This window comes from Phascolarctos cinereus, unplaced genomic scaffold, assembly GCF_003287225.1.
Source record: "Phascolarctos cinereus isolate Bilbo 61053 unplaced genomic scaffold, phaCin_HiC Scaffold_5;HRSCAF=322, whole genome shotgun sequence".
NCBI classification, from domain to species: Eukaryota; Metazoa; Chordata; class Mammalia; order Diprotodontia; family Phascolarctidae; genus Phascolarctos; species Phascolarctos cinereus.
In genome coordinates, this window is record NW_027555958.1 from 78569697 (window position 1) to 78590000 (window position 20304).

The following is a 20304-nucleotide window of genomic DNA, read 5'->3' on the forward strand; positions in this document are numbered from 1 at the left end:
CTATGGTTGTAAAGGGGATGATAATCAGCCTAATGAGTGAGGTTTAGGGACAGAAAGGTCACAACTGATGTTCTAGGTAGGACTGGAGAAGTGGTTACACATGAAACTGAGTGACAATACTAGAGACTGTCCACACAAAGGATGCCTTGGATATAATTGCATATACATGTCTGAGTTGTGCTCCTACTTTATTATTTGGCTGTTAACATTTGTTTTTGTGCTAATATAATACAGCAACTCCTGTCTGTTAGTTGTTCACTGTTTTGCTACCTGTTTACAGGTATGCTAATGCTTATGCATGTTTTGTTCCTTTTTAGGCCTATTCATATCACTATTGCTGGTTTTGTTTTGCTATTATGAAACAGAAAGGAAAAACATTTATTAAGCACTTACTAAGCACTGTACTAAGTCTCTCAAGAAACTTAAATTTCAATTATGGAACACAAAAAAATAAGACAGCTTCTGGAAGATGAAAAGGCCAGGTAGAACTTAAGGCCTGGCAGGCAAAGCTATAAGGTCATAATTATGCTTTGTATGACAAGTACACTTTAAGCAGCTAGGTGGCACAGCAAATAGCGCATTAGGTCTAGAATCAAGAAGGCCTAAATTTAAATGCAGCCCCAGAACTCTTTGGTTAGCTACAGTTTTTTTTCTTCTTTCTTTGCCATCTCCAATCTCTCATTGGTCTAGGTGTTAACCTAGGATTGATAGAAGCTTTATTCTTTTTGACTTCCCACACTCTGGTCTGACATATCACCAAGTAGAATACAGGAGCAGTTTGCTTTTTCTCCTTGATGAACCTTCTATCTCAGATCAGGGTTCCCTAAGTGAGGGAGCCCACCCTTGCTTATGGTGATCATATCTATTACATTTCCCAGATTCCTGTTAGGTCTCATGCAGATGAGTGGTTGGAAACAAAAGTATGGAGGCATCCTGTGTCCTAGGGGCAAGTTCAATCATAAAATAAAGATATAGATTATTATTTATAATATTCTAGGTGTCGGATTGATCACAGATGACAGCCAGGGTCACCTAAATTCTTCATTGCAACTGAAAAATGACTTCACTTGTAACGATACAGTCCCACAATGTTAAAAAGCTCAGGATAACAAATAAGGTCCTTTTATAAGAGTTTTCTTCATTCTTTACAGATGAGACTCAAGTTAAAAGTTGAAACAGTTCCATCAAAAAAGACATCCTCTTCGTCCTCTTTCTAGGCTGCTAGGTGGCGCCATAGTGCATAGAGTCAGAAAGATTCATTCCTCTTCCTTAGTTCAAGTGTGACCTCAGATATTTGCTAAGCGTATGACCCTGGGCAAGTCACTTAACTCTTTTTGTCCCATTTCCTCATCTGTAAAATGAGCTGGAGAAGGAAAAGACAAACCACTCCAGTATCTTTGCCAAGAAAACCCCAAAATGGGGTCACAAAGCGACACGACTGAAATGACTGAATAACAAAGGTGGTGAAATGCATAGAGTAGCGGACCTGGAGTCAGGAAGACCTGAGTTTAAATGTAGCCTAGACATTACATTAGACTGTATGATCCTAGACAAGTCACTTAACCTCTGTCTGTCTCAATGTCCTCATCTGTAAAAAGGGAATATCTTGAAGGGTTGTTGGTCAGGTTAAAATGAGAAACATGTAAAGCATGCTGTAAACCTTAAAGCAGCATATGATTGCTAGCTACTAGTATTTGCCCTTTGCAAACTTTAAAATGTTACATAAATACCAGCTATTATTTCTCAATTATTTCAATCTCCTCCCCCATCCCACCCCCACGGGACCCGCTCTCGTAGCTAAGACGCTCAGAAAGAGCTGAGCAAAATGACTCTGACAGGGAACCTGTCGTCCAACATCCCGGGTGTCCGGCGTGGGACGGACCCATTTCCCCAGGGCGCATTTCCGGTTGTGGCCGGGCTGTTTCCGGCAAGCTGCGCTCTGTAGGACGTGTGAGTTGGTCTCTCTGGTGTTCAGCTAGTGTTGGTGCCGGGCGTGTTGTCATGGCGTCGGCCGCAGTCCCGGCCCCGGCCCCCGCAGTGGAGCTGGGCTTCGCCGTGGAAGCGCCGGGCTGGCGCCTGCGGAGCGAGCAGTTCCCCAGCAAGGTGGGCGGGCGGCCGGCGTGGCTTGCCGAATGCGGCCTTCCGGGCCCCGCGGAGCTCGCGTGCCCGCTGTGCCGCCGGCCGCTCGCCTTCCTGCTGCAGCTATACGCGCCGCTCCCGGACCGCGCCGACGCCTTCCACCGCAGCCTCTTCGTCTTCTGCTGCCGGGAGCCGCCGTGCTGCGCCGCCTTCCGAGGTCAGGGCCCGCTCGCCCTCCGTGCCCCGCCGCCCGCGGCCTGCCCCTCTCCGCCTCCGCCGTCTCCTCCATCCTAGCGAGGCAGGCTAGCCCCAGCGCAGTCCGGCCGACCTGTATTAGTGTCTGCTGAGAGCCGTGGCCCGTTCTCCTTGGCCTTGCCCGGGAGGGAGTCCGAGGAGTGAGGAAAGGGAAAGCAGTGCCAAGCCCACTTTTTACGATTGGATTGTTATCTTATTCTATTCTCCAAACAACTCTAGGAGGTAGGTGCCGTTATTATTCGCATTTTCCAGGTGAGGAAACTGAGGCAAACAGGGTTAAGTGACTTGCCCAGGGTCACACAGCTGGAAGTGTCTGCAGCCAGATTTGAACTCGGTCTTCCTGATGCCACGAGCGAGCCACCAGCTTTCCCAGAGGGAAGGGAGACGTGGAAAAATAGGGGACTGGGCGGAAGTCCTGTGGTGTGTGTGTATGGGAGGGGGTATTGGGAGGGAAGTGCTGTAGAGTGCAAGTTTTCAGCTATTTCCCGGTAGTTCCTGCATGCTTGCTTTCCCACCCTCTTCCTTAATTATTGTTTTGTTCCTTTAAAAATTTCCCTCTGAGTCTTTTCTCCCCTCCTTTTTTGGATTTTGGCTCATTTAAAAAAAAATTAGTCTCCTGTGTACTCAGAGCTCAGAAGTACGATCTACAATTATTAGCCCCATTTTATAAGTGAAAACATAGAGGCCCAGAAAAATTAGGTGAATTGTTACATAGTCACACAATAACTGGCAGAGGCAGGATTACAAGGAAGATGGGGGCAGCTAGAAAATATAGTAGTGCTGGGCCTGGAGACAGAAGACCTGAGTTCAAATGTGACCTCACACACTTACTAGCGGCTTGAACCTGGAGAAGTTAGTTAACTCATGGCTGTTTCATCATCTGCAAAATGGGGATAATAATACTTACATCCCAAGGTTGTTGTGAGGATTAAATGAAATAATAGTTGTAAAGCCTGTTGCACATAGTGAGTGCTATATTATTATTATTATTAGATCTCCGTTATTAGTATGTGCTGTGTTTGTGTAGGGCATATGACCTTTTTTCAAGTATTTGAAAGGCTGACATGAAAGAGGGATTATGTTTGTTCTGTTTGGGCTTAGATAACAATAGTAATGATGATAATAAGAAAAATTAGATTTCTGTAGTGCTTTAAGGTTTACAAAACACTTCAGAAATATTATTTCACTTGAACCTCACATCAAGCCTTTCGGGTAGGTACTATTAATACCCCCAGTTTTGCAGATGAGAAGCTAAACCGAAAGAGATTAAGTGACTTGCCCAGGGTGAAACGGTTATTAAATGTCTTGAGGAAGAATTTAAACCTACATGTGCCTGTTTCAAGTCCATGGCTTTTATCCACCAGTTTGGATTAACTCCTCAAGAGTGTAGACCTGCAAATACTGGGCGTAGTATGCAGTGAAGAAGCGGGATTTAGGATTAGATACAAAATATCTATGAAAGTAAATATATGGTAATAGTAGTGGCACCAGCAGCTGGGGCAGGGAGGTAGGCAGGAGGTTTAGGAAATCTGAAGAAAGGGCACTTAACTTTACCCTTTAATGTAGTCAGGGCTTCCAAGAGCTGAAGGACAGGAGGGAGAACACACCAGGGGTAGGGGACAGCCTGGGCAAAGTCACGGAGACTTTGGGGGTTGGGGTGTTTTGTTTGGGGAGCAGCAAGTAAGTCTGTTTGACTGAAAAGTAAAAGTCACGTTGGGGTGATGTGTGATAAACTTGGGAAGAGGCTGATGTGAGGTTGTGAAGGATTTTAAATCCCAAACAGAGACATTTATATTTATCTTACAGGCAAAGGAGACCTGCTGAAGCTTCTAGAACCAGGGAATGGCATAGTTAGACCTGTGCTTTAGGAATATCAACTTGGCAGTTATATGGAAGATGGTTTGCAGAGGGGAAAGACTGGAGGCAGGGAGACCAATTAGAAGTCTGTTGTGGTAGTCCAGGTAAGAGTTGACAAGGGCCTGAACTAGTATGAATGGAGAGAATGAGACAGATGAGACGGATGTTGTGGAGGTAAAATTCACAAGACTTGGCCATTGAGTTCGTATGGAGGGGTGAGTACATGGAAAGAGTGCAGCCCTTGAAGGATGGTGATGTCACTGATGTAAATCAGGAAGTTAGGAGGTTGAGTTTAGGGTGAAAGTTGTATTTTAGACTTGCAAAGTTTCAGATTTCTGTGGAACATAGAGGTGGAGATATCCAGTAGGCTGTGGATGATGGGCCAGGACAGAGCCTGAGGGTACACCCACATCAAGACTGGGATGTGGATGATGATGTTTCAGAGGAGGTTGAAAAGAATCAGATGTCCTAAACCTCCTGCCCACCTCCCTGCCCCAGCAGTTGGTGCCACTACTCTTACCATATGTTTACTTTTGTAGATATTTTGTATCTAATCCTAAATCTGCTTCTGCACTGCATACTGCACCCACTGTTTGTAGGTCTACACTCTTGAGGAGTTAATCCAAACTGGTGGATAAAAGCCATGGACTTGAAACAGGCACATGTAGGTTTAAATTCTTCCTCAAGACATTTAATAACCGTTTCACCCTGGGCAAGTCACTTAATCTCTTTCGGTTTAGCTTCTCATCTGCAAAACTGGGGGTATTAATAGTACCTACCCGAAAGGCTTGATGTGAGGTTCAAGTGAAATAATATTTCCAAAGTGTTTTGTAAACCTTAAAACACTACAGAAATCTATTTTTTTTATTATCATCAGATAGATGGGAAGAAAATCAGGGAGGAGAGAGCCGGAAGGTGGATGTGTCAGCAACTTTAGATACTGTAGAGAGGTCAGGGAGGATGAGGACCAAGAAAAGGATTTTTATAGGGCTTACTTTGTGATTTTTGTGCCATGTTCATGTTCACAAAGCCAGAAAGTATAAGAGGTGGGATTCAGATCCAGATACCTTCTGACTCTCAAGTCTAATGCTGTTTTTGGTATATCATGCTTCTGCTAGAAAATAGAAGTTATTTTCTTGCATTTTTAATAGTTCAAACTGATAAATAAGTTATTCATTACGTTAAGTTGAAATTTGCCTCCCCTAAAAAAATTGCCACTTGTTCCTTTACGTGGTGTATTATGGAATCACAGAATCTAGGAGTTGGAAAGGGCCCTCAAAGATTATCTTATCCAGTCTGTGCTTAAGCAGGAATTCCCCACCAACATATTTCTAAAATGTTGCCTAGTAAGCATCATTTCTATGAAAAAATTTCAGATCAAATAGAGTAAAAAATAAAATTATACCTGATAAAGAAACAAATGAAAAGGAAAACTTATCTAAAAAAGAATATGCACAACAATGTAACATTCTCTATTATCTTTATGCTAAACTCGTTTAGCCTGTATTTTAGGAACAGTCCAAACAATTTATGAAATGTTCAGCCCAACTCTGCTGGTGACCACTCAGCAAGTAGCAGATTCTTTGGCATTATGAGCAACTCCAGAAGCATTGAAGGAGCATCAGTGTTTTCACCCTAACATCAGCTTCCTATGAATACCATAATTTTTCCTTTTATATAATTTAGAGAACTCCTTTAGTGGCATAATATTTTTATGGATATATTTTGATTATTTCCATTCTACTTTTCTAGTTTTTAGGAATCAACTACCCAGGAAAAATGACCATTATTCTTATGAACCACCATCTGAAGAGCCACCGGATGAAGAAGATGATTCTCTAAGTATACAGCTTCGATCTGGTGTTCATCTCTGTAGGGTTTGTGGCTGTTTGGGTCCCAAAGTTTGTTCCAAATGTCATAAGGCCCATTATTGTAGTAAGGATCATCAGACTCTTGATTGGAAGTTGGGACATAAGCAGTCTTGTACAACATCAGGTTAGTTAAATACTTAAAAAAATCATTTTCCAAGTAATTTTCCTTCAGCTCCCTATCCTTCTGTTTTGTGGTTCTGAGTTCTTAATAGTGATGTCAAAAATGATTTTGTTTTAAAAAGACAAGCCACTGGGGTGTACTTAATTTTTAAAATAAAATTTTATTGCTATGTTTTGTTTACATCACCTTCCTTTCTCACTGTGCCCTTCCCATCTCCCTCCCAGAGAGTCAGACCTCTTCTGATAAAGAATTTAAGAGGAAAGAAGGAAAAAAAGTTATATAAAACTAGCCAAAATATTGAAAAGTCTGACGTTGTGCTCAGTATTCCACATCTATGGTCCCCTTTCTTTTGCAAAGAAGAGGGAAGAGGACACACTTCCCTGTACAGTAACACTTTGACTGCTAAAGCTGGGAGAGGTGATTGCTTTCTGTGAAGTTTGTTATATTACATCATATGATGTGGTTTGGTATCTTCCTGGAAATTAAGTATTTTATGGATGGATGTCATTAATTGCAATATTAAAACATGAATGGCGGGGCAACTAGGTGGCGCAGTGGATAGAGTACCAGCCCTGGAGTCAGAAGGACCTGAGTTCAAATGTGACCTCAGACCAAACACATGACACTTACTAGCTGTGTGACCCCGGGCAAGTCACTTAACCCTAATTGCCTAAAAATAAAAAAATTAAAAATTAAAAAAAAAACAACAATCATGAATGGAATTATCAAAAAGCATGTGTTAAAACTTCGGATAATATTCCCTAAGAATCTTGATGTTTAAAAATATGTGGGTCTCTTCAAAATCATGAGAATCTGATATAGATCAGAGGATTGAAGAGGGAGTCAGGTACAGTTCTGCCATATGCCTTCCCTCCAAGTAAGCCTTTCCTCAGCATCCATCATTGCTGAACCCCACAAATAGTTGTATTTGAAGGGCTGCAGTATATAGATTGTGAACTTCTTAAGAGGCCCACAGAGTCATTTTTCTGTTGTCCTTGAGTTGATTATTACCTTACATGGTAACTGATACAAACATATTCTTTTAGATAATTTGAATAGTGCAATCCTAGGCCACGAGTTCCTTTTTCCGGAATATGAAATTGTAATAGAAACAGAAGAGATGGAGCCTGACAGTGTTCCTGTTCCTGACTGCATTCCTGAAGACCTGGAAAAGTGTGAAAACTCAGAGCTCAAAGGCAGTATGGGTAAGAAGTAAATTTTAAGAGGACAGTTCATTCACAGATAAATAGACCATTATTGCAAAGATAACCTCATTATTATTAGCTAGACAGGTGTGCAAACTGTAAGTGAAGGGAAAAGAAGGCTAACCTGTGCTTTTCCATTCTGATTTAATTATGTAATAGGATGAAAACAGAGACATTGTGGAATAGTGGATAGAGAACTGCCCTTGGGTTCTAGGCCTGTTTCTGGCATATACTGGAGATGTGATCCTGAGAACGTCATTTAACTTCTCAATGACCTAGCCAGCTTGCATTTTTTAGAGGGAAATTCTTCACCCAGAGCATCATTGAAATCACAGTCAAAATAAAAATAAAAAACAGGATAAAAGCACAGATCCACAAAATATCAGAAATGACTTCGTTTTTTAGACAATAATTTGCAATAAATTATTTGGATTCCTGGCTCTCAGTAATGCTTTTCACCACTAGATATCAATAAGCCCTTCTCATTAAACATCTAGGATTCCATTCCTCCCTAGTAAGGAAAATGCTAGTATTCCAGATACAGTTATTCCAGTTGACTCTGGTCCAAGCCAAATGTCACTAATCTAGTCACTTTACCAGCTAGCTTTTACTAGCCTTTAAATAACAAATAATGTTGCAGATGGAAAATATCTATCTTCTCCCTCTTAGCTTACTTAGCTGTAGTTCAGCTGTAGTCTTTTGTAGCTTCATCAAAGCAAAAGAATGTAATCCATGATACTCTACATAAATGTAGTTGTTAACATCAGGCAGAGAAGTGTTAGGAGAAAGTTTATTAATTCATCAAGAAAATTTTAATCCCTCTGTCATGGGAGGCATTTTCTAATTAATAGAGGCCACTGAAGTGGTTAGAGAGTTATGCTCACCCAGAGAAATTAGATGTTTTGTCTTAAGTAATGTACCCTAATTTAGCACATTCATACCACCTAAGTTAATACCTTGTATATATTTCCTAATAATTTGAAAGAATAAGCCATTTCAGGGCAGTTTGAATAGTATCAAGTTTGTGTTGAGAGTTCAGTTTTAAATCCAATTCTAGGGTTATGTGAAAGTTGAGAAAAAGTCTGGTTTCTAGCTATACAATAGAATAACATATTCAACAAAATTATGTATAAAGTATTTGAAAATTACATAGAAAGTACATTTTTATAAGTATTTTTAAGCTAGTATGATATGAAAAGTTTTTAACTACGTGTAATTTGAATTATAAATACGCAAACTAGAAAGCTGATTTGGTTTTGATTTTTACCTCTCATAATATCAGATTGCATTTAAGTTCTGTTGGACTTGTGAATTTTGAATTTTTAAGAGTTTTCCCTCCCATTCCTTTACTAAGAAAATGAAAGTCATTGGGCATGAGTTTACTCATCTTCTATCTTCTTTAGCTTAATATTCCTCCCCTCACCAATCTCTTTTATCCCTTATTTTTTTGCTACCACAAAAAAGTGGGCCTCTGAATGCTTTTGTGTAAGTCCTTCCATTTGTCTTTGTCCTCCTAGGGGTATATGTTCAGTAGTAGTATCACAGGATCATAGGGTATATACAGTGTATCAGCTTTTCTAGCATACTTCCAAATTGTTTTCCAGAGTAGTTGGACTAACTTGCAGCTACAATAGGAGGATTAGTGTGCTTGTCTTCCTAAAGGCCTTCCAGTATTAATCATTTTAATTTTTTGTCATTTTTGCTAATGTGATAGATGTGAGAAGACACCTCACTTTGTTTTAGTTATCTTATTTGTATTTTGGAGTATTCTTTCATATGACTATTGATAGTTTCCATTTTTTTTCATTTAAAATATCATGTCCTTTAACAACTTTATGTATTGGTAAATCATTAACTTCTTGCCCTGAGTATACAGCTGTGTCCAAATCTCTCCTGTCTTGGAAGGAAAATTTTATTTCTCCTTGCTCTCGCTCTGTAATTCTTCTGTTTATAGTCAGATTTTTTGAACAAATTAGTATATATCTGTTACCTCTACTTTCTCATTGCACTGCAGTAGCTCCTGGTTGGGTTATTACAATAGCTTGTTAGATCGTTTTCCTTTGCCAGTTTCTTTGGCACCTTGGTGGTTCAGTGGATAGAGTGCTGGGCTGGAAGTCAGGAAAAGCTGAGTTCTGATCCAGTCTCAGACATTTTCTAGCTGTGTGATCCTGGGCAAGTCACTTAATTTCTCTCTGTCTCTGTTTCCTCATCTGTAAAACGGTGATAATAACAGCACCTTCTTTGCAAGGTTGTTGTATCAAACTCTAATCTTGTTATCCTCTTGTCTGAAAACCTCTAGTGACATCCCATTGCCTGCCAAATAGTCTTGACTTCTTTGCTTTGTCATTCAAGTCTTCTCTTAAACTGACCTCAACTTTATCACTGCTCTCCTGTGTGAACTTTATGCTTTAGCTGACTCGTCTTCTCAGTTTTCCTGAACTCATCTTTGTCTTGGCCTTCGTCTAAGCTTCTCCTTGTGCCATCACCTCTACCTGAAGTGCCTGTTAGACTCCTTATTGTCTTCTCTGCTTGTCATCATTTTTCTGTTTCACAAGTCCCAGCTTACATGTTTCCTCCGTGTAGTGTGCCCCCCCCCCCCCAAGAGAAGGCTATCTCCTTTGTAAGGTATTGATTCTGGCCCTTGTCTTCTGTTGTGATCGTTTTGTCTGAGGAAACCACTTTACCTCTCTTGTTTCCTCCTCTGTAAAATGGAGATAATAATAGCCAGTCCCTTATAGGGTTTCAGATGAAGTAATATCTGTACAGTGCTCTGTAAACCTTAAAGTGCTATATAAATGTTAAATAGTATTGTAATTTCCCACATGAGACTATAAACTCTTTGAGGCTAGAGACTGTCTCATAACACAAAGAAACAGAACAATTAACTGTTATATTGCACTGCTACTATGTTTTCAATCCAGCCATTACTATACAAAGAAGGAAATAGGGATAGCTTAAAGAAGGAGATAGAATTTGAAGCGTGGATATGATTCAGATCCTGAGGAAGCCAATAAAAATAGCTGGCCTTTAATTTGTAACATACTAAAAGGAAAATAAATGCATGACGCCTCTCTGTCTTCTTTGGAGAGGTAGATTATGGGTATAGAATGTTTTATGTCCTGTTAGACTCTCTCTTTTTTATTCTTTGTTTACTAAGGATGGCTTGCTGGGTAGAGGAGAGGTAGGAATATTTGAATCAATGATTGAATGAAAAAGCATTTATGATGGAGGGAAGGAAACATTTATTAAGTGCTTCCTATGTGTCTGACACGCTTAAAAGCTTTGCAGAGATCATATTTGATCCTCACAACAACCCTGGGAGGTAGGTACTATTATATTCCTCATTTTGCAGATGAAGAAACTGAGGAAGACAGAAGAAGTTAAGTGACTTGCCCAAGGTCACGCAGTTATTATCTGATTTGAACTCAGATAGATTTTCCTGACTCCAGAGCCTGCACTATCTACATGCCTCACTTAAATGTTTAGAAGATGTAAGTGCATGAAAACTACTTTGAGTAGACTTACCATGATATGGTATACAGGAAGGCCCCCCTGACAAGTTACTGACATCTGTGATCCTCAGTGCTCTGATCTGTAAAATAGGGATAATATTGTTAATAGTTACCTCATAGTTGTTAAGAAAGCTCTCTATGAGCTATGAAGTGCTAAATAAGTGAGTTATTGATATTGTTGCATATCTTCTGCCATTAGAGTTTGTTTACAGCATTTGTTTGTTTCTTTCAGATGAAGCACTTGAGGCAGAATTGGATTCCATAGCAAAACATGAATCTGAGGAAGATAAAATCTTCCAGAAATTTAAAACTCACGTAGCCCTTGAGCCAGACCAGGTAAAGTAGACGAAGAGTAATTGTACATCTTTTACCTTAGAAAAATATTTTTTGGGTCATTATCATAGAAGGTAAAATCCACCACAACAAGTATTTTTTACAAAGGACTGTGCCTTGATGGGCAGCCTATAAAAACAATGCCCTGATAATGTGATTATATTAATTCTTTATGATTGATAATCTTTATAAAAATTTTTTTCTTTTTATGATGACTTTGCATCATTGTATGATGAGGTCTCTGCAGTTTGCCCTTTCGAAAAGAAGATGATTTGCTTTCCTTTTTTGCTTTGTCATTCATGGGACTCTACTCTGCAATTTACCTCATTTCTCTTCACCTTAAACATGCCAGCTACCTGAAAAAAGCACATTTAAGTTTGTGTAAGTCCTGTCCCTAAAATATAATGAAATCCAAGCAGTAAGCTCAGAGGAGATCAAGGGCATAAATGAAAAGAAGTTCAGAGTATTACTTCATATGAAAGGTGCCAAACAGTTATCTCTGGTGTTTGGATCCTGGGAGTGAAGTGTATGGTTTCTAGCTGTGTATTAATTTTCACAGCATCCTGTTAGAGCAGAACTAATATTTGGTAGAGTTGATTCATTAATGGATTTTACCTTGATCAGAGAGTGTTTCTTCTGGCATTTGTTCAGTTTTTCTAATTTAGTTTGTTTCATCTGGCCAACCTTAAACATGTATCTTAAGTATAGGATGCTAAAGACTGGAGATGTATTCTGCTGGACCATAGGCTAGATTTAAACTGGACACTTTGCCTGATTACTCTGCTGCCAGCTGCACTAAGTGGAATGCAAGGATTGTGTTAAATGGAATAAGCGTAGAATAGTTTTGAGATCTTTCTCTTGAGTCATAGTGCCTTCATTACTGATGAGCTGAGTTGATTTATCAGTTTTAATATCAGTGTGTGTTTTGAGAAAGTATTACTAGTGCATAATAACACAGGCATTTTCTGGGACATGTTATGTATGTTATATATCAGACTATTTTAGATAAATATTTCTGCCATATTTAGGGGAACTTTCCAAAGCTCTGTGAACTTTCCTTTCTTTCGGGCTAGGCAATGGGGTTAAGGGACTTGCCCAGGGTCACACAGCTAGTAAGTGGTGTTATGTGTCTGAGGCTGGATTTGAACTCAGGTCCTCCTGAATCCAGGAATGGTGCTCATCCACTGCGCCACTTAGCTGCCCCACTCTGTAAACTTTCTAAAGCTATCTGTAAAACCACATTATTGAAGAAAAATCTTTTCCCTATAACTATTTTTGTAAGATTTGTGAGTGATAATGTGTTAAGAACTTTCCTGTTTGATTTTAGATTCTTAGATATGGCAGAAGAATCGACCCCATCTGGATTTCTGGTGAAAATATTCCTCAAGAACAAGATATTCCAAATTGTCCATGTGGTGCCAGGAGGATATTTGAATTCCAGGTATGAGTTCTGAAATAAGGGATGATCATGGTTAAAAATTATACTATTTTCTGAATTATTTTTTTTATATGTGTATCTGCCCTTGACACATAAAAGAAATGCATCCTCTGTGGAACATTTGTGAAAAGTCATAAATTGGAATCACATGGGATGAAAAAACATTGGGGAAAGGTGATCTGCATCAGGGGAAGTTCTCAGTGATGAAGATGGATCAGACTATAAGGAGTGTTTACTCTGTAGTAGTTATCTGTAAACAGGGTCCCTTTTCAAGCAAAAGGACCCATATGTACAAAAATATTTATAATAGTTCTTTTTTTGTGGGAGCAAAGAACTGGAAACTGAGAACCAGTTATAGTATATGAATGTAATGGAATGCTCTTGTGCTGGAAGAAATGATGAAAGGGAAGATTTCAGAAAAACTTGGAAAGACTTGTATGAACTGATGGAGAGTGAAGTGAGCATAAGTAAGAGAATAACTTACACAGTAACAATAGTATTATAAAAATACATCTTTTGTAGACTTTAGAGCTCTTACTTTTTTGTTTTTGGTGAGGCAGTTGAGGTTGAGTGACTTGGCCAGGGTCACACAGCTAGTAAGTGTCAAGTGTTTGGTCTGAGGCCGGATTTGAACTCACATCTTCCTGACTCCAAGGCCGGAGCTCTACCCACTGCACCACCTAGCTGCCCTTAGACTTTAGAATTGTGAGCAACACAGTGCCCAGCCAGGATTCCAGAGGACCCACGAAGCAACGTGACTTACACTTCTTGACTCAAAGTACAGAATGATATATATTTTTTTAGAAATAGCCAATGCAGAAATTAGTTTTGTTCAGCTATGCATAGTTGTTACAAGGATTTTGTTTTGTTTTTTTTTTCACTGGGTAGAGGGAATTGGGAGAGAGAGAACTAGAGCTTAAAAAATGTAGATATTTTTATGTCATATGGATTAATAATTAACATTGAAATCTATATGCATTTAATAGAAATTATGCAATTAATATGCATATTGCAATAAATACATAATTAGTAGAAATGCCCTGAAAACATAGTTTCATTATTTGGTGGTGAATAAGGACTAGTCACGTTACATTTTGTGAGAGGATTTTAAGTAGGAATTTCACTTTTCCCATAAATCAACTTGAGACTGATTTTTAAAGCACTTGATATCTTATCAAGTTGAAGTGTGTCTCCCTAGTTGGTTATTTTGGAATTGCAGTGATTTTTAGATTAACCAGTATGTGCTGTATTATAGAATACAATTTCAAGTAGAACTATATTGGCCCAATTCTACCCTTTTACTCTTTTCTCAAAATAACTCAATAGGTTATGGTTTCTTTATACATTGTTATTAATAGTACTCTTTGTTAACATTAGAATATTTTAAATTTAAAAATTTTTAATAAAATTAACAAAAATTTATATTTTTCAAGGGAGGGGAGGTGGAGGGATCAGAACCTTTGTAACAAATATGCACGTTCAAAACTTAATTTTTGCATTGGCCATGTCTAAAAATGTCTCATTCTGTACCCTGAGTCAGGAGGTGGGTGACATGTTTCCTCATGGGTCCTCTTTAATCATAGTTGGTCATTGTGTTGTTCAGAGTTCCTAAATCTTTCAAAGTAGTTTTTCTTTAGTTTTGTTGTTATTGTGTACATAGTCCTCTAGGTTCTGCTTACTTAACTTTTATCAGTTCATATATGTTTTTACAACTTTCTCTGGTTTTTACCTTTAATTTCTTACATTTATCTATTATTATTTCTTTAGCTGTTCCCCAAATGATCTCTTTTAGTTTCCAGTTCTTGGCTTCCACAGAAAGCTCCTATAAATATTTTTGTACATATGGGTCCTTTTCCTCTTGCTCTGATCTCTTTAGGTTTTAGTCCTAATAGTGGTATCACTGAATAAAAGAGAATGTGTGGTTCAGTAACTTTTAGGTTATAGTTCCAAATTTTTTTACACAATGACTGGGCTAATTCACAACTTCACCAACAGTGCATCAATTTACCTATTTTCCTATAGCCCCTCCAATATTTTATCATTATCCTTTTTTGTCAGCCTTGCCAGTCTGATAGATGTGAGTTGGAATCTCAAGAGTTGTTTTAATTTGCATTTCTCAATAATTTGGAGCATTTTTTCATATGGCTTTTGGTAGTTTGGATTTCTTCTTTAGAAAACTGCCTGTTTTTGTCCTTTGACCAATTATAAATTGGGGTAACATTAGTATTCTAACATTTTTAGTCACCATAACTGTTAGAGCTATTTTAATTAAAAAACCAACCAGAATAGGGGACCTGTAGATTGTGAAGTGACACTTGTGCCTATTTACTTAACTTGGCTGCTCTTTCCCAACAAACAGGCATATGTTAAACTGAAGGCCACATGCAACTGGAGCCATAGAGGGGGCCAGGGAATTTGCTGGAAATGTCAGTTACGCAATAATTCTGATCTGTCTTAAAGAGTTTAATAATTTAAGACAAAAGTATGAAAGCCGAGCTTATAATTATCCTTAATCTAAACAAGAACAGGGGTGTGCTGCTCTGTAATTCCATGCTGTCTTTTCTCAGGTTATGCCACAGCTTCTAAATTACCTGAAGGCTGACAGACTGGGCAGAAGTATTGACTGGGGGACTCTGGCTGTCTTTACCTGTGTGGAGAGCTGCAACTTGGGCACCGAGTATAAAGAGGAGTTCATTTGGAAACAAGACTTTACAGATGCAACTTAAAATCATGAAAAACAAATCTCTGGTCTGGTTATTTTATACTCTTAACATTTTAATACCTAAGCAGTCTTCAGGCCTTGTATGTATTAGTGTAATGAGGAGAAAAGCTAATGTTATAGTAATCTAGAGAAAACTCATCACAACAGCCCCAGTGTCTGCTGACGGGCTGATTGTGATGGACATTTAGTTTAATGCACATGCTGCTGTGCCTGCTACACCATGGGAGGAAGGATTTTATTTTAGTGAACTGCAAAGTCAGATATCAAAGGACTTAAGTTCAGTTCGTAATCACATAATCAAGTATCAGTTTATTGATGGTAGTTTCTTGTTTTCATAATTAACAGAATCTTTCACCCAGAGCCTTGAAGTACTACTTTTTACACACTCAGTATGCTGACATGATATGATAATACAGAGCCATACCTTTATCTTTCTAATGACTAGAACTCCTCAGCTGTTAGCCCAGCCTATTTCTGGTGGGGCATGACAGGAATAGTTGAGCTGCCTTTTGCATATGAGGCTGCTAATCACTTTATTCCTTAAGTTTAAGGTTGGATGTTTTGTTTTATGTTCCCCTTTGCCTTCTATCAATCTTTTTTTTCCTGTCTCTTCCTTTTTGTCTTATCTCCTCCTGATCTGTATACCTCTTAGACACTAACACCTCCTTAAACCATTCTTTTTTGCCTTAACTGCCAGGAAGTTAAGAGCTAGGTTCAGTGCTCATCTGGAATAACAAACTTATCATATTTGCTCCTTTTGATTGCTTAAAAAATAAAAATTTCCTGTCTTTTGGTTAACTGTATACATTGTCTCAAACTGTTTCTGAAAGTAGCAGGGCTATAATCATAAATTTTAAAATATCCTAACTTAGCTTTTTTCCCCTTCCAACCTCAGTCATGAGCATTGTACAGGGGAGAAAGTGCCGGATTTGGAGTCAGAGGGACTTGGGTTTAAACTCTGGCTCTACCCTAGGTAAGTTCCCTGACTGAGCAAATTGCTTAACCTCTCCAGGCTTCGTTTTTCTCCTCTGTAAAATGAATTGATTGAATCGTGGAGCCCCTAAGGGTCTAATCCTATGATCAGGGCCATTGTGCAAAATTAACATATATCTAGATCTAGATTTCTTTTCCCTTGAATAATAAATTACTCACAAACTGAGATTATGGCCCCACATTTTGCATAGTGGCAAGTTTCAGCTATATCTTGCTTCTTTTGTCACTGTTCACAAAAATGGGTTTTCTTGTGTGTTTTTGGAATAGCAATTTTAACAGTATGGGTTTTACCTCCAATAAGGATCAAACCCTCTCTCCATTCCCCTACACCTTCTTATCCTGGTTGATTTTAACCTTGTTTCTCATAATTCCAGAGGAACTCACTGTTGCTGGAGGCAAAAAGAACAAAGCACATTATGCTGAGTACTAAAAGGAGCTCTAATTTTTGCTGTCAGGATTAATGTCCCACTATATGAAGAGTCTACTTCCTTTTATGATCAAACAGATAAGATGATGTATTTTGATGTATCTCACTCTACTTGGGCAGAAATTGTCATTGGTAAACATGCTGTATGACTTTGTCTACCATGCTTCTATTGCCCTGTGGATTATTTGTAATTTTAATTCTTCCAACATCATGGTGTTCCATAATTCACAAGCCATACAGCAGCTAGATTGCACTGGTCTTGCAGTGAAGAAGACTTGCATTCAGATCAGGCCTCAGACAACTTTTGTTTGCCTTAATCCACTCCAAGTCCATGGGGTCACGAAGAGTAGATCAGGACTGAACAATAACAACATAGCATCACCAAAATGTTGTTTTAAAGAAATAAACTTTTTCACTAGCAGAGATTTTCAAAACCTTAAAAGTAAAGAGTTTCCTAAGTGCGGTTCATCTTGACCTACTCCATTTCTGGGTTCCCCAATTCATTGTTCATCAGTACATCATCTTATATGTGTACAAGATTACAATGTCTCAACATGTTGAAAAGTTTTGTACTTGGCATAAAGGGAGGCAGTTATTGGGGGAAAGTTGTATTTGCAATTCCCAATAGTAGAAGAGTTAGGAGTACATTGTTTCAATATTTTAAAGATTGGGGGTACATTGTCCAGTGTAACACATCATACATCTTCCATACTTTTAAAGATATTCATAATTTGCTGTGGCCAAAGTCAGTACTGATTAACTGTTGGTGAGCCCCCCTGGTACTTGAGTTGCTTGGTCTAATGATTGCTATATTAGCCTTGCCAAACCTCTGAATGGTTCCATTGTGGGCATGAGATTTCACCAGAACTAGACTCCTTTGATAGCCCCTTTCCCCTCTTCCCCCAAATTATTGATGCTTTTATTTCTTTCGGTGAGGCAATTGGTGTTAAGTGACTTGCTTAACACAGCTAGTGTTAAGTGTTCGAGGGCAGATTTGAACTTAGGTCTTCCTAACTCCAAGGCCTGGAGCTCTGTGCACTGTGCCACCTAGCTGCCCCTATGCTTTTATTTTTTAACTGCCTACCATGCCAATTCCCTCCAGTTGAACCCTTCCTTGTAACAAAAAGTTAAGCAAAAAGCAACAAAGTCTAACAATGTATGTAACATTGGTCATCATCCTCTTCACCTGAGAATAGGGAAGCATGTTTCATTTATTTTTCTAGGAAAGGTCACCTGATCTAGCCTTAAAGAACTCCTGAGCTACACTCTGAGGGAACTGAGTAGTATCAATTTTAAGATTATCCTTGAGGGGCAGCTAGGTGGCACAGTAGATAGAACACTGGCCCTGGAGTCAGGAAGACCTGAGTTCAGATATGGCCTCAGACACATTATTTACTAGCTCTGTGACTCTGGGCAAGATTATACTTGTTGACTAATTGGAGCATTGTGGAAAATACTGATATTTCATCTTCAAGAATATCTTTTATCAAAATAATTAGAGGTTTAACAATCTCCATAATGGAAAGCTACAAAGTAATTGCTAAAGTTGAATTTTAATTTAGACTACTCAAAGCTGTAGTTTGGAAGACTGCTTGACCACTACAAATTGTACTGTTTTGCAAATTTTAATTTTTATATAGGCTAAAATTTCTCCTGTGTTCCTTTCTCCTCCCGTTTCAGAACCATTCCATATAAAAAGAATTTTTAGAAAGAAAAAGGAAGAGAAAAACATTACCAATATATTGGAAATCTGATATTATACAGTGTTCTAAATCTATGGAACTCTCCCCCACCCCTACCTCGAGGCACTGTTCTTTGGAGCCAAGCTTATTATTTTGCAACATTTATTATTTTGTAGTTCTTTCCGTTTATGTTGTTAAAATTACTTTGTTATTTTTTCTTAGCTCTGCTTTGCATCATCTCATGTAAGTCCATGCTTTTCTGTATATATACATCATAGTCATTTTTTTAAATTTATTTTTAGTTTTCAACATTCACTTTCATAACATTTTGAGTTCCATATTTTCTCCCCATCTCATCCCTCTCCCCACCCCAAGATAGCATACATTCTGTATACTCCTTCCTCTAATCTGTCCTGCCTTCTCTCTCTCCCCTCCTCTTATCCCCTTCCCCTTCTTTCTGTTTTCCTGTATGGCAGGATAGATTTCTGCACCCCATTTCCTGTATTTCTTATTTCCCAGTTGTATGTGAAAATTTTTTTAACATGTGTTTTTAAAACTTTGGGTTCCAAATTTTCTCCCTGCCTACCTCCCCACCCACCCCTATTGAAAAGGCAAGCAACTCAATACGGGTTATATATGTGTAGTCATGCAAAACACTTCCATAGTAATCATGTTGTGAAAAACTAAGTATATTTCCCTTCATCCTGTCCTGCCCTCCATTATTCTGTTTTCTCCTTTGATCCTGTCCCTCCTCAGAAGTGTTTGCTTCTGATTACCCCCTCCCCAAGTCTGCCCTCCCCTGTATCATCCCCCTGCTCTGCCCCCTTCCCCCCTTATTTTCCTGTAGGGTAAGATAGATTTCCATACCCTACTGAGTAGTAAGCCAGATCCTATGAGAATAAGATTAACTCGCTTCCTCTCACCTTCCCCCATTTCCTCTCCATTGTAAAAGCCTTTTCTTTTCTGTTTTACATGAGATAATTTACCCCATTCTGCCTCTCCCTTTTTCCTTCTGTCTGCCTCTTTCACCCCTTAATTTTATTCTTCAGGTATCACTCCATCTTCAACTCACCCTGTGCCCTCTATCTATCTATATATATATCTATATACACACATATAATTATTTCCCTCCAACTACCCTAATACTGACAAAGATCTCATGAGTTTCAGATATCTTTCCATACAGGAATGTAAACAGTTCAACCTTAATAAGTCTCTTTACTTAAGTCATTTCTTAGAGGACAGTAATATTCCATTATATATTTGATGGGCTTCTGCATTGTTTATAATTCTTTGATATTGGAAAAAGTACTATTTATAAATATTTTATTTTTTAAATCTTTTTATCAGTGACCCTCCCTTGGGGTATTTGCCTAGCAGTGGAATCTCTGAGTCAGAGGTCAAACATTATTTACTTAAGCCAGTTGCTTTCCAAAACAGTCCTACCAAATTCATAGCTTCACCAAAAATGAATTAGTGTGCCTTTCACAACTCAAACACTGACTTCCTTTTGCCATTTTTGCCAGGTTGCTGGGTGTGAGGTGAAACCCTAAGGTTTTGATTTGCATTTCTCAGTGATTTGGAACACGCTTTCATGTGGTTATTCGTTTGAAATCATTGGTATCCTTTGAGCACTTTTTTCCAGTGTGGGGGAGGTAGCTTTTAGACAGGGTTTTAATTTTTTCCAGTGAACTACCAGTTAGCTTTCCAATTACTGGGGAAGGATTTTAAAAATGAAGTAACATATTCTTTTGATCTTCCTTTAAAATTTTTTTTTTCTAGATGATTAGAGCTAGCCTTGGAGTCAGG

The 20304-nt window shown here is 38.7% G+C and overlaps 1 protein-coding gene across 1 annotated transcript; it reads left to right on the forward strand.

The window, feature by feature from the left end:
• The first annotated feature begins 1956 nt into the window (after nt 1-1956).
• Nucleotides 1957-15413, forward strand: PDCD2 (programmed cell death 2). Its single transcript, XM_020972070.2, has 6 exons — nt 1957-2296; nt 5944-6186; nt 7230-7388; nt 11133-11236; nt 12561-12674; nt 15239-15413. The coding sequence occupies exons 1-6, from the start codon at nt 2002-2004 to the stop codon at nt 15395-15397; spliced, it is 1074 nt and encodes a 357-aa protein (XP_020827729.1). The 5' UTR covers nt 1957-2001; the 3' UTR covers nt 15398-15413.
• Nucleotides 15414-20304: the final 4891 nt, after the last annotated feature.

Bases quoted from the DNA above. Each gene is read 5' to 3' on its own strand.
- PDCD2 (XM_020972070.2), top strand. From the start codon at position 2,002: ATGGCGTCGGCCGCAGTCCCGGCCCCGGCCCCCGCAGTGGAGCTGGGC. The intron at 11,237-12,560 runs GTAAAGTAGACG...GTTTGATTTTAG, and splicing joins TAGCCCTTGAGCCAGACCAG to ATTCTTAGATATGGCAGAAG. The intron at 12,675-15,238 runs GTATGAGTTCTG...GTCTTTTCTCAG, and splicing joins GGAGGATATTTGAATTCCAG to GTTATGCCACAGCTTCTAAA.